This window comes from Linepithema humile, chromosome 2, assembly GCF_040581485.1.
Source record: "Linepithema humile isolate Giens D197 chromosome 2, Lhum_UNIL_v1.0, whole genome shotgun sequence".
NCBI classification, from domain to species: Eukaryota; Metazoa; Arthropoda; class Insecta; order Hymenoptera; family Formicidae; genus Linepithema; species Linepithema humile.
In genome coordinates this window covers 11982676-11997415 of record NC_090129.1, presented here as the reverse complement: position 1 = coordinate 11997415, position 14740 = coordinate 11982676, and the positions used below count along the sequence as shown (strand labels likewise).

Here is a 14740-nt window from a genome sequence, read left to right as displayed (position 1 = left end):
GAGGCTTCACTGCACAAGGCTACGCGGATGACGTGGCAATACTTGTGCGAGGCCCCTTTCTAGAGACGCTTCTAGAGCTCATGCAGGGGGCACTGGAAGTCGTAGAAGAGTGGTGTCAGAGGACGGGTTTAGCGGTGAATTCACTGAAAACCGGTCTTACTGTCTTTACTCGCAAATACAAGGTGGGCACCATTGTGGGACCAACTCTTGGAGGAGTAAGGTTAGTTCCGACCGAATCAGTAAAATATCTGGGAGTTATCCTGGATAGGAAACTGCATTGGGAGGAGCACCTTTGTAAGCTGGTGCAAAAGCTTGTGCCCGTATTTTTGTTTGTGCAGAAAGACCTTTGGCCAGACTTGGGGTTTGAAACCGAGTATAATACACTGGATCTACACAGCCATACTTTGCCCCAGACTCACATACGCAGCCGTAGTATGGTGGACTAGGGTGCGAAAGAAAACAGCCAAAGTTGCGCTGGAGCATGTCAGGGCTCTGATTTTGAGAGGGGCCCTGGGTGCTATGGTTACAACATCAGTGGCGGCGATGGGCGTAATGTTCGGCATCGAGCCGTTTCACTAGGTGGTGGTGGCTGCTGCAGCAATGGCGGCATACCGTCTGAGATGCGAACTAAAATGGAAGAAGGGAGCCTGGCATACGAGGCTGCCAGAAGACGTTCTGTTGGATCCGATATTCGAGATGCGACAGGACAGAATACCTATTATTCGGGCTTCTGATAAGCGCTTTAAAGTGCATATACCGAGGCCGGAAAAGTGGGAAAAGGAAGGTGGAAACTTAGGGGCTCGAGTGCGTGGAGGGGATGTCTGGTATACGGACGGCTCCAAGACGGACACGGGCTCCGGGGCCGGTTTCTTTGGCAGTCGAGAGGGATGGAAGGAGAACATTTCTCTCGACAGTTATGCCACGGTATTCCAAGTGGAGATTGTGGCTATCCTAAGCTGTGCTCAGACCGTGTGGAGTAGGGAAGAAGCGGAAGAGCACATCAGAATTTGTACGGACAGCCAGGCGGCCATCAAGGCGCTGGGGGCTCCGACAATAACATCGCGGTTGATTCAGAAGTGCAGAGGCGTTCTGGACGAATTGGCGAGAGAAAGAGAAGTCATCGTTACCTAGATGCCTGGTCACTTAGGCATCCAGGGTAATGAATGTGCGGAGCAGCTGGCAAGAGCGGGTTCAGAAATAACGATGGTAGGACCGGGGCCGGCTCTGGGAATCCCCTTTTGTCTAGGAAGGGGGAAGATCAAAGAATGGTCCCGCAGAGAACATCTAAGACACTGGAGAGTGGAATCTGAGTCCAAATGTAAATAGGCTAAAGCTCTGATGGGAGATACTCCTAATAGGGAACTGGCTTGGAGCATAAGGGCTCTGAGTAGGAGAGATGCCAGGACAGCGGTACAGATACTGACGGGTCATGGCACCTTAAACTATCACATGTACAAGCTTGGGCGTAGCGCCTGGATACATCCAGGTGCCGGGCATGTGGAGACGACGAGGAAACAAGCCTTTATGTACTCCGCGACTGTCCTGCACATGCAGTGCTGAGACACAAGATGCTGGGCTCAGCACTACTTGGGCCCAAGCAGATCAGGGAGCTGCCGGTGAGGGATCTGATTCTCATTTGGAGAAAAACCGGTCTCTCATGAGTAAGCTTATGAGGGGAGGCACAATGGACAATGTCTGGGTGCCGTGGGCAGTGCTTCGAAAGAGGAACGCCCCCCCGTTATGTTATGTTATGTTATGATAAACTAAGTACAGCACTTACGATAGGGAACTTCTCGCCATATATTCAGTAATCAAATATTTCCGCCATCACTTGGAAGGACGTAAATTTACCATCAAAATGGATCACAAACCATTGATCTATGCCTTTAATCAAAAAAGTGCTAAAGCTTCACCACGCCAACTCCGACACCTAGATTTTATCGGACAATTTTCAACCGATATAGTACATATTTCTGGACCAGACAACATAGTCGCAGACGCTCTTTCAAGAATCGAATCCATCGTTACACTTGTTATCATCAGCATCGATGACATCGCCGACTCACAGGCAACCGACGAAGAACTTCAAGTTGCTTCGAAAAGATTACCTCGCTGCAATTACGACGTATGTCTTGTGGAGACAAAATTATCCATTGCGACATATTCGGTACCAACGTTCGACCATATATACCAGCTAATCTCCGGAAGAAAATCTTTGACATTGTTCATAGTCTGTCACATCCCAGTGCTAAAATAACCAAAAAACAAATTGCAAAAAAATTTGTGTGGCCAAATCTCAACAAGGACGTAACTGCATGGGCCAAGAAGTGTATTCCTTGTCAACGTAGTAAAATACACAGGCATAACAAGAGCATTCCTGAACACATTAAGACCCCTGATGAGCGATTCTACCAAGTACATCTTGACTTCATTGGTCCACTGCCAGAATCCAATGGCTACTAATACTGTCTAACGATGATCGATATACACGATTGCCGGAAGCCATTCCAATCAAGGATATCACCGACGACACCTTGGTATTTTACACACATTGGGTATGCAGTTTCGGCACACCTACCATTATAACAACTGACAGAGGAACCCAATTCGAATCCAAACTTTTCCAAGCCCTTATCAGAATGATTGGAGCTCACCGTACAAGAACCACCGCCTACCATCCACAATATAACGGCATGATAGAGCGATGGCATCAATCGCTAAAAGCTGCTATCATGTGCCACGCTCAACCACCAGGGAACTGGACGGAAATCCTGCCCACTGTTCTTCTCGGACTAAGGACCAGCCTTAAAGAAGGCATCAACGCATCAACAGCGGAGATGGTGTATGGCAAAACGCTAAGGATACCCGGCAAATTTTTCATCGGCAAAGAACCTTCGATTGAACCGCAAATATTCCTTGAAAAACACCGACTTCACATGCGGAAGATACGTTCTGCACCTAAAGCTCATCACAACAAAGCCAAGTCATTTGTACACAAAAACCTTCACACTTGCACTCACGTATTCGTCAAAACCGAAGGAAAAAAATTTCTCGAACCGCCATACAAAGGACCGTACAAGATCATCAAACAAATTTCAGAGCGAATTTTCAAATTTGATATCAATGGAGAACAGAAAACTGTCACCACCGAGCGAGTAAAACCAGCATTTTTAAAAAACGACGTCTCAGAGCAACAATCATCTACTCCATCGACTTTAGATTCAGCAAGTCGATCTATTCTAAAGACTTATCCAAGTGCCAAAGACAAAACAACTACAAAAAAAAGTGTTCAATTCGCGCTGTGATAGTTCTAAATAAGATTAACTAACAAAGTGCAATTATATCATAAGCGTAAACACAATTAATTCTAAGAACATTTAAGGATAACAATTTAAGATAATTACTTCTAATTTTTAACCAGTACAAATTTTATACTTAGTATCGTTTATTTAAATTTAATAACTATTACATTCAAAACCATGAAGTAAGATATAAGGAGACTCCACTCATGCTAGCCAGCCCGCGGAAAATGAGTCAAGTTTGCATCGAAAGTTTAAGTTCCGATTTTCGCCACTCGCAGCGCTTGTGAACTATTAAGTGTGCGCACAAAGTGCGTCGCAGCAAGAAGAAAGACATATATGTAAGAAGAATATCTTTCTTTCTGACAAATATACGCGAATTTATTTTGCAATGCCATCCTGTGGTATTGTGCCTGGTTGCAAAACTGGGTATATTAAGAGCGTGTATCAAAATAAAATCAAGAAGAAGCTGAGTTTGTTCAGACTACGTACAGTAAGTTCATAATAATTTTAATTAAATATGTCGAAAAAATATATATTAATGTATATGAATATATATTTTGTATTTAAAAAAAATATTTACAATAATTTAAAAAACATTTTTTATTCGCAGGATGATATGTTACTGAAGTGGCGGCAGGTAATCTATCGTCCTGAAACAAAACCATTATTAAAATCCCATGGCGTTTGTGAATTACATTTTAAAGAAGAGGACATTGAGAGATACTATGTTACTAAGTTGAGTAATGGAAGTACTTTTAGAATGCTAAAAGGTAAACCGAGTCTAAAAGTAGAAGCTGTGCCTTTTGTGTTACTAAATAGTGATGCAGGTACGAGTCGTCCTTTAACGCCTGTTTATAAGTGCGAACTTGCGGTTAAAGACCCCATCGCCGAAGAGCAGCTATTATTACAAAATAATAATAAATTAAATGTGGCAGACTTCGTCCCTGAAGCAGGACCATTATCATCGGTGCACAAATGTGTCTCGCCGTCTGTGGATGAGCGATTTAATATGGCACGATGTCAATATTTAACAGTAATTCTTCCATCAAAACTATGGTTTTCACAAGTCTTTTTCGATAAAATCATATGGGCCCAGTGGAGTGACCGATGCAATACTGCTTTCCGTGTAACATTGTTACAAGATATGAGTCTTGAAGTAAGGACAGTTGTTCATATGACATATACGTATGACAAAAATGTAATTGAAATACTTCTTGCAGATCTTCGTTGATGATAAACGGATATACGACGTGCCTACAGGACTAGAAAAAGTCGAAACCATCACCGACATGTCTGAGGTTCTTCAGCGAGTTTCAACTTTACTTGCTTGTAGTGGAGTAGGAGTAGGGACTGAAGGAAAGTGAGTATATTGCCATATGCGTTGTGTAATGTTTGAAATAGTCAAGCCAGTGAAGCCGTGTGCTTATTTCGTAGGACTATCGAGTGCAGCGGTTATGTACTGAAAAGAAAATATGGTACACCCGGTCCTCAAAAACGAAGATGCAAAGTATGCACAAAAAGACGAAATAAAGTGCTGAAAAAATCAAAACATCGTTCAGACGACATTAATACATCACTGAAAATAAAACATAAAAAAAGACTGAAGCAGTTAAAAAACGCTCTTAGACGTAATTTTAGATTGCGAGAGAAAGTAATTACAAAAGTCACCACTTGTAACTCGAAAATTGACAAAATTTATCTTATCTTATTTATTTATCTTCAGTATTTCCATTCTTTCAACAGGTAAAAAAGCTTCAGTTGAGAATGAAAAGCTTGCAACACCAATGTGCCAAAGCAAAAACGGAAGCTGTACAACAAGCTATAGCAAATTTGCCGGACAATCAAAAAACAGCAGTTCGTGCATGTTTATCTGCATCACGACTAAAGAGTTGTAAAGGTATGAGATATACTAACCAGTGGATTTTCAAATGCCTCCTTTTAAGAATAAAAAGCAGAAAAGCATATGAACATATTCGTAATCATAAGATCCTCGTTCTATCAAGTAGTACAACTCTGGATCGTTATATTACGAATATCAAAGGCACATATGGTAGTAGTATGTTGGCAGGTATGGGGCGTCACAACAAACCCCCACCACCTACCCCGTCTAGGCCCCCCGCAGTGGGTCTGGCGCCAAAACATTCCCCCACTCCTCTCTGACGGGATGGGAAAAAAAGATGGCGGCTACGGGTAAACAAGATGGCGGATGTTGACAAGATGGCGGAAATTTTTATTTTTCCGAATTGAGAAAATCCAAACGGGGTTTGAACCTGGATCGCTGGATTTCTAGTCCTGGTACTAGTCTGCTGGGCTACCTATAGATCTAATGAAGCAAGTCGTAGGGTCGTATTTATAGTAGGCACGGGATGACGTAAATTTTTTTTTTTCGAATTGAGAAAATCCAAACCGGGTTCGAACCTGGATCGCTGGGTTTCTAGTCCTGGTCCTAGTCCGCATGGCTACCTATAGATCAAATGAAGTAAGTCGTAGGGTCGTATTTATAGCTATGGGGCCTGGCAGGTATGGGACCTGGCAGATATGGGGCATCAAAACAAACGACGTCACACAGTCGCCTCTAGTCCGTGAAGGGAAGGGACGTATTTATGGTGGGGCCGCGTCTACATGAGGTACCCCGGACTCTCTGGCAGGTATGGGGCATCAAAACAAACGACGCCACACAGTCGTTCCGTGAAGGAGCGTATTTATGGTGGAGCCGCGTCTATATGAGGTACCCCCGGACTCTCTGGCAGGTATGGGAAATGTAAACAAACATCGTCAAGGTGTCGGGCGGGGGATGATAGAACTACGACCTGTGAGCGGGCAAGTATGGGAGAACAAAAGAACGACGGAGTCAAACGGTGGATTCTGCTAGACCGATATTCGACGAGATAACGACTAAGGGGGTGCAAACGGTATAGAGCGTGCACCGGTATAGCGAACAAAAGAACGCAGCGACGAATGATCGGACGACTTTTAGTCTGATATTCGGCATGCTGGTTAAGGTGGCAGCGATATCTCGTGAACGGAGTGAGCCACCCCGCGGATTGAGCGAGCTGTATGGATTGGCGAGTGCAGGAACATGCGAAAAGAGGAAGGAAACAAACACGAGAAATGGAATACAAAATCGTTTATTTGGAATTTTTCTTAAGAATACATAATCGAACATTACAGTCAAAATATAAAAATATTTTATTTGACTTACTGAATACGTTTTAAAAATATTATTTCAAAGCATGCATCGAGAAATGTTAAATATATAAAATAAAATGTTTTATTTGAAATTTTTAAAAATACATCGTTAAATATTACAAGTACTTGTACGTACTTTCGTTTGCTCATTTTTTTTACAATGAAAAATTTTGCGATATAAGCATACTATCAGTCTGTCGTTTTGGTTATAATTATCGGTGAAAAGACGAAGAAATTGCTCAAGGTTGTAACCAAGAGACAAATAGTAAAGAAACACGTAACAATATTGGCCGCATGTTTGCGAAAAAAATCCTTGTAGCTGCACGGTGTTCCATCGATACGTGGTGGAATTTTGTCGAAATCGCAGATGAAATCGTTGATCCGAGTGTGGCGGGATTCCGTAACTATCGAAATATGTGCCGGTACCGTGCTCGTCGATGTAAAAGGCGACCCAGTGTCTTCCGGGGCGATCATGCTCGTCTGTATTAGCGACAATGGCTGTCGACCTCGTCCACACCCTCGGTAGTCTGTCGGCAGGATAGACTCCCGCATATCTGACATTGAGACGACGCAACGCGTGTAAGATTTCCAACGAATTCATTTGTCGCGTAACAAGACGGTGCTCGTGCGCGAGGAATTATTTGTATAGTAGAGTCGCAGGGGTTTATCTCCTTACGCGTAGAGTAGACGTTCTCGAATGATTGTGCGGAGATGGTTTGTTGAGCGTTGCTATCGGTAGGATATTTTTCTTTCTTTACACACGGTATATCTTTTGCAATGTAATTACGTGATTGATTCTTGTCTTCTTCTTCTTCTTCTTCTTTTTTTTTCCGTACGCCACGCCTCGATATTGCGAATTATATCGAGATTTTTATTCTTTTTCATAAAAACGCCGCTGTCAGCTTTTTCGCTTATGCTCCAATTTTCATGAGAAAGATCATCGCAGCTCGAAACGATGCTACACTCACTGCTTGTGTTTTGAGCGCCTATCCAACGTTTCAATTTGCCGGCGTTGCGTAACGCGCAAAGAAATTTGTCTGTAGAGCAAAATCGAAAACCGTGGTGAGAGCACCGATGTCCGCTCTCTTTGTCTTCCGGCAAATTTTTAAACGCCGCAGAAATTCCTTCTAGATTATATACGTTTCTGGAAAGTAGACGCCTCAGATAGCGGGCCTTTTCTTGCCCCCTGCTATAGATGTAGCGCACTCGACGTGTTATTTCTCGCAGTTGTATTACGAAACATTTAAGATCGGTTTCGCCATCGAACCACTCGATTCCGTGATAATTTCGCGAAAGCCAGTTGTTTTCTCGTCTCGATTTTTCAGGTAAATCGTCAAAGGGATAGGGAGGCGTCATAATCCAGTGTCCGATGATTGCGGAGTTAAGCGCGACAACAGCCACTTCTTTCGGAATAAACTTCTCGTCGGCATCGCGGAAACCCTGTATATCGATGACTATATCCATGGTTATGTCCAAGTACTCGCTCTTTCTTTTCAAACGAAGCGACGCCGTTCGCGTCTCGAACAAAACTGAATCTCTTTCCGTTGCTTTACACGTCATTTAAGAAAACAGACGTTAGGGAAAAATGTACGTAGTAGTAGTAGTAGAGGTGGGGGGTTTGACGTTATAAAAACCTAACCGCCAAAATCGACGATAACTTGTCGAGAGGAGTCTATTTCTAGAATATTGTCGAACTCTGCATAAACGATACAATTAACGGTCGTGGTAAGCGCCTTATCAAATTTCACTTCTAATCGCAAACTACCATGTTTCGCGAGATTCCAATGTCCGGCGCAATGAGCGGACAAGTCGGGGGTAAGATCAAAAGCAAAAAGAGTGTAGCCCTGGGCATAATCCTCTCTACTTATAGAATTTCCCTCGTTCAAGAAGTGAATGCCGGTTCCCGAGAAGAGCGTGTGGTAGGCTTCGACGTAAAGCTTTTTGTCTTTCGAGAAGTTCGGTTGTAACGGCCTACTGGGAATTTGCATACCATCGGCATACAGAGAAAAGAAATTTATACCGTAGTTTTTGAAATTAAACGGATTCAATTTTCTATCGCCATTAAACGCTCTGTTATCGACAAAGCCGACTATTACACGTTTCGGCAGTTGTCCGAGTATTACATTATCTATCGATTCTCCTACGAGTCCGGCGTGAATCGTAAATGTTTTAACCTCGACTTTTGTGAGAGGATATTTGGCGGTGGTTTTACTCAACATTCTCGCGTGCGAGAGTAACACACCGGGGCTTATCTTTGCTCTTCTAACGAGCAGACTAGCGTCTAGAAGGCGTATTTTTGACACCGAATTAGATTCCATGAGGCAAAACGAATCTTTCGAGCGAACGAGCCTCATTCTAACTTCCACCCCGTTGATTAGGAATTTATCCTGATTGAAAACGTCGCAGTGAAGATGACCTATAAGATCTAACGCCTGTCCGTCTCGAATGTAACGCGAGCGTCTCACGAGAGCCTGATTCGTGGCTTGCGACTCTAGGAGAGCGTCCATTAAGCCAGGGGTATCCGCGTCCCACAGGCAAGAGGTCAGATGAGAGTTTTTTGCGGGTGAAGAATAATTTAATAACGCCTCGATGTAAGCCCGATACGCGTAAGCGTTGTTTGGTGACACGAGTTTTTGATTGAAATATATGTCGATTTGGTTGAACATGGAATGCAGTAAATGATTTACAGGGCCTACTTTGAACTCGGGGGTGCCAGCGGCGGTACCGCCTCCTGCTAGGGGGGAAGATTCTACGCGTACGCGAAGACTCAACATGGTGTGTGTGAGATCTAGATAATCTTCCCCATGGCCGGGTATGACGAATTCTATAGGCGCGTCGTCCGCGAGCGACGTTACGGGTTTGTAATAAATCCATTGATCTCTCGATGCTGGTTTGTGTAGGCGGTAAAGAAAAGAGATCGAGTTCACTCTTTAAGCACTCGTTTGAATGTGTATGAAGAAAGGACATGCTCCGTAAATTCCTAATTCACACGTCGATTAAGAGAATATGTCGGCTACACTGCGTTTCTTGACTCGACGGCAGCGTCCTGTGGATGGCTTTTTTTTGTTGTTGGTCTTTCTACCTGCCGTGCGTATTTTCTTCGTTGCCCTTTTTTTGTTCGTGATTTTTCTTCGCGCGTTGCTATTCTTCGACGATTTCTTTTTGTTCGTCTGACGACGACGACGCTTAGAAACAGCGTTGCGTCTTACGTGACTGAAGAAAGGAAACTGAAGCGCAGCTGTTTTCGCGGATACTTTATAACCTGTTCCCTTCATCAAGCTAGTTATTTTTTCTTTGGATTTTCTTTTGAGATTTCCGCTCGATTCCTTGAGACGAGATTTGACCGCCTCCTTGAACGGCGTATTATTTTTGACATCCTCCATCACGTTAACGCCGGCTCGTAAAGCTTCTTTACCAACCGCTCGTACACCTTTACTCAGATAAGGAAGCACCCTCCTGAATAATCCTCCGAGAAAACTACCGATTCCGTGTCCTCGTTGATAGGGTGCTCCGACGAAAACCCTCGTGATTCCTCCGCTCCTACCTCCGCTATCGTAATATTCGTGGTCCTCCGGTCTAGCCATAGCGAGCGGCTTTTCCGACTGATTTTTTTTTACTGGAAACGTCTAAGTGCAACGTCACCGTTAGCGTTCCCGATTGGAATGGTATTCTTTTTCCGAATTGATCTTTTATATCTATTTCAATCCTGCGGAAATACGTTTGTCGTAATGGGATATAATGCGGGACGGAGAAATGTTTCACTTTATTCGCGCCGTACGCGTAATAATGTCCGTAATATTGCAGCTCGACCGGTACTATTCGAAGAAGTGGAGTTTGCACATCGCCGGTTATATAAGGTTCGCAAATATCGCAATAAACAAAGAGTTTATCGAGAATACCACGCAGCAATCCGTGCAGTTCGACGGTATAGAAACTTCCAGCGCGCACTCCTTGTTCCGTTTTAAACCCAAGTTTAATAAAAGGCGCTGTAAAAATATCTTTGGAATTAGGTTTAGTCGCAGTGAGCGTGGTATAATATGCGGTTTGTAGGCGATTGCTAGGCGTTGGTATGGCCTCGCCGCAGCCGAGTATTCGTAGAAGATTATCGGAAATGTTCATATGATGAATCAGATTGCATTTATTTTCATCGCATGTAATGTTGAACAAGATTTTACCGCCGTTAGCGTCTTCTAGTTTTAAATTAATATGCGAATTCGCATCTTTGCAAGCCGAATTAATAGCGGAGATAAGTTCCTCGATATTTTTGTAAATACCATTCGGTATTACGCCTTCCGTCGACGTTAACGGCGCCCCGTTTTTCCTTGTCTCGTGTCCATTTTCAATATCGACGAATCTAATGACATTTTCAACGTGGTTTATGTGTAAAAAAGTAGTGGGAAATTGGATCTCGTTAAGCGCGACTTCCCATTCGCCGTGTAAGTGTATAGGTTGAGGTAATTCTGTGGTGAAGGAAGTGGTTGCATTGTGCGGAAAATAACGCATGCTGCTATTGCTGGGAAGAATCAAGAGAAATTGATCCGTCCTCATTTTGAACAAGCGGGGTTAAACTCGAAGCAGGGATCCAAGAATCAAACTTACTGGGATAACCACGCCAGCTAACCAGCACCTGCTTATTATTACCGCGACCCCGGCTTCTTATCACACGGACGACGATAAACTCCTCCTCCTGCAAGTTTTTCTCAACCCGAGCCAGTTCTTGTTCGTAAAAAATACCGTCTATGACTTCTCCCGCTAAATCGCTCAGCTCGTACACACGTGGTTTTCGCCAATCGAGTATACGATGAATTCGAAATATGTCCTCACTCCACCGCGCCTCGTATCCTTTCTCGAAGACGACTTTTGCTCTACTGATACAAACGTGATCACCGACGTGGTATTTAGCCTTTCGGCGTTTTTCGTTCGCTTTGCCGTTGCTCCTCCATCGACGCGTTATATTTTCACGCGCGATACGCGCATTTTCTCTCATAACAGCATACGGTTGCATTCTGGTGCTCGAATGACGGGTGTGATTATAGGCGTTTACGATATTCTGCAAAACATCGATGTAGCGTCGTGTATTTTTATGCGTAAAATAACGCCACATTCGTTCTTTCAACGTTCTGTTGAAACGCTCGACGATGGCGGCTTTGACATCCGGATTGCGGGCTACGCAAAAACGAATGTCATTTTCTTCCAAAAACTTTTGTAGCGATCGCCCGACAAATTCTATACCCTTGTCCGTTTGTAGGTATACGGGCGCGCGTCCGTTACTTCTCGAGAGCACGTTCTGAAAAGCTCTCATTACGGAATTACTCGTTTTGTCGCGCAATGGTTCTACCCAGACGTATTTACTAAGTACATCGATAATCACGAGTAAATACGAATATCCCTCGTTGTAACTTTTGAGATTTCGGAGTTCGATCAAATCTGCCTCCCACAGATCGTCGATATTCGTTACGTTGTAATGCATTCGCGGAAATTTCCGTCGCAATGGACGATGCAGCGTGTAGGCGTCTTGCGCTTCGAGCCATCGCTCGACATTGTTACGAGGTAAATTCGCCGCGCGAAACAGATTATCGACAGCCGAATAGCCGGCATAATGCGCGGGATCGTAGTACAATTTTTCAAGAGCCGTCATTCCAATTTACTCCATTCGAACAGGCGTCTCGCTGGTGGAGAATCCGTGTTTCTCTGAGGAGTGAAACTCGCCGCAGGACCGGTAAGTTTCGCGATATTTTGCGAAGAACCGGCTGTTAATAATTTTTTATTTCTCACTAGTGCGGAGGGAATGTTCAAGTCGTGAAGTAATCGCGCGAACTGAACTCTTCCCGCGGCTTTCACGGTTTTTCTATCGCGCATCGCCTCGTTTATCAGGTCTGAGATATTTGAATCTTTTACGACGTTACCGTCTATGGTCACGACTCCGTACTCGTCCCAGTTAATTCTAGTCGACGATGCTTTATCGAGCAAGCGTTTCGTCAGTAAGCGAGCTTCGGCACGGTAAGATTTCGGTACGCTTTCCACTATTCTTTCGACGCTTTTCATCACTCCGAGACTCACGTCGTGTTCTTTCGGGAGGCTTCTCGTACGACTAGAGCCCGGAGCGAATGAGTCCGTGAGATCGCTCGGCGGTACTTCTTCGCGAGTGTCCATCGCGTCTTCTTCCTCTTCTTCTTCCTCGGCGTTACGCGCTCGTCGTCCGTGTGCTACTCGTACAAAGTGAAGATATCGCCAAAGAACCTCTTTGTACATCTTCCATCTCTCGGCTTCGTCGTTCGGATAGGGCGAATTAAGAATTCGACTCATCTCCGCATCGAGTCTGGATAGAGCGGTTCCGGGTGTTTGTACGGAATTATAATTATTATTATTATTTGCGCTTTCGTCCGGTGTGTTTTCCACGAGCGGTGCGCCGTAGTCGGTAGTCGGTTGATGCAATTGACGCTGCATTCTCTCGAGATTTTCCGTAGAAATTAAAACCATTTTTTTCGCTCTTTCCATAACATTCGATATTATTTTCTCTCTTGTGTTTTAAGCCGTCACCTTGTCTATGATTCGCGAAAATAAGGCCTCTAATAGAGGAACGATAATATAGGATAAGAATCCACCTCGTTGTACCAATAGCTTTCTTTTATTCTTCCAATTTCCACGCTTTGACGCGATACGACGTAGCGTCGTTTTGTATTTGCTCAGACGATTTTTTTCGCGCCGTTCGAGCGCAACGTTACCATTGAGCGTGTTGAAAACGCATTCGCAAATACAGCGAATAAATTTTTCGTCCGCGGTTGGCAGGAAGGGGCTGCGTTGATTTTTGTTCAGATGACACAGCACCTCTAGAAGACAAACGTTTCTCTTTCCGATCGAACGTCTAGCGGTTTTCGTTGCACCGTCCGACGCCGCTTCTTTCATCGTGAGAAAGTCACTCGCAACTGTCGTCACGCGAGCGATGGTGCATACTTTTTATACGCTGGAGAACGATCTGCGCGGTACGTAGACGTAACGCAACGCATCGTCGGGAAAGATGCTTGTCCGAAATCGATATTTGTCCGGAGTTGATTGTTTCAGATCAAGTAATAAATATCCGTGGGGGCGTGAGGTTGCGTCAAAGTATGCTTCTTCTAGAAACTTTGGGTCATCGGGGTACACCTGTCGCGCGAGATGGCGAATTTGAGCGCGATCGCGCGGGTTCTTGAAGACGACGATGTAATTGGTATTAAGCGATATGTCGCGCTGACAGCGTCCCTGGTGAAATAGATTTTGCGTGATAAGTATAACGCTGAGATTCTTATGGTGACTACCCTTTGTAAAAAAATCCACGATGACGTCGCACGAGGATGATTCTCTCATAAGATCGTCGATTATCACCAACTTTGGTGTGAGAGGATCGTGGGAATAATCATGCGCTTGTGGCAACCCCTCGCGAAACTCGATTGCATTTTTCTTTATTTTTCCCGCAGCGTTCCTTTCTCTTTTCTCAAACGCGTATTGAAGTTGTCAATAAGCATCCTGCCATTCGGCGTAATAAAATAAAACTCTTTGGAAAGAAACATCGGCCATTTTGGATAGATATTTGAGAAAAGTTTTTACAAAGACCGTTTTGCCGCATCCGGTGGGACCGTTGACGATAGACGTCCAAGGATGTTTCCAGCGTATGTCCATCTTGCGAAATGAACTCTTCGCCGTTCGCTCGCGCCTTCATAAACAAAAAAAATCAGCGAAACACTATGACGCGATAAGCTTACTACCCCCTGACGGCGGCGGCGGCGGCGGCGGCGACCGCTTGCTCGCGCTAGCGTACAACTCGCGGACTCGAACAAGCTGATTCGGTCCGCGGAAACGCTGGACAAGCGCAACCACCGAAATTGCTCGCGCCAGCGTCCAAGAGTGGAAACGCTACTTTGCGCTTTTTTTTCTCGGAAAAAAATGAGGGTTTTATACGGGAAAGTAAGTTAGGAGAAAGAAAAATCTTTAAGAAAAATTATGCGAGAAAACATTTATTTTTACGAATAAAAGTACATGATTTGAGAAAAATAAAAATATTCGTTTTTATTTCTTAAATTTTTCATAGTTTTTACATAGTTTTTATACAATTATACATTTTACATTTTAAAACTAGCAATATTTTCTTAAATTAAATAAAAAAATTTTTTATTTATACTTTTACAAAAATTTATAAATCTACTTAAAGCTATTTATATAAAGTCGGAAAACACACGCTAACCGTCGACAGCGAAAGAACAATTTTGTAAAAA

The 14740-nt window shown here is 43.9% G+C and overlaps 1 protein-coding gene across 1 annotated transcript; it reads left to right on the top strand.

Moving 5' to 3' along the window:
- The first annotated feature begins 2639 nt into the window (after positions 1-2639).
- LOC105679243 (uncharacterized) lies at positions 2640-3305 on the top strand. The gene has a single exon (XM_012379153.1). It carries the CDS (start codon positions 2640-2642, stop codon positions 3303-3305), a length of 666 nt encoding a protein of 221 aa, XP_012234576.1.
- The last annotated feature ends 11435 nt before the right edge of the window (positions 3306-14740 follow it).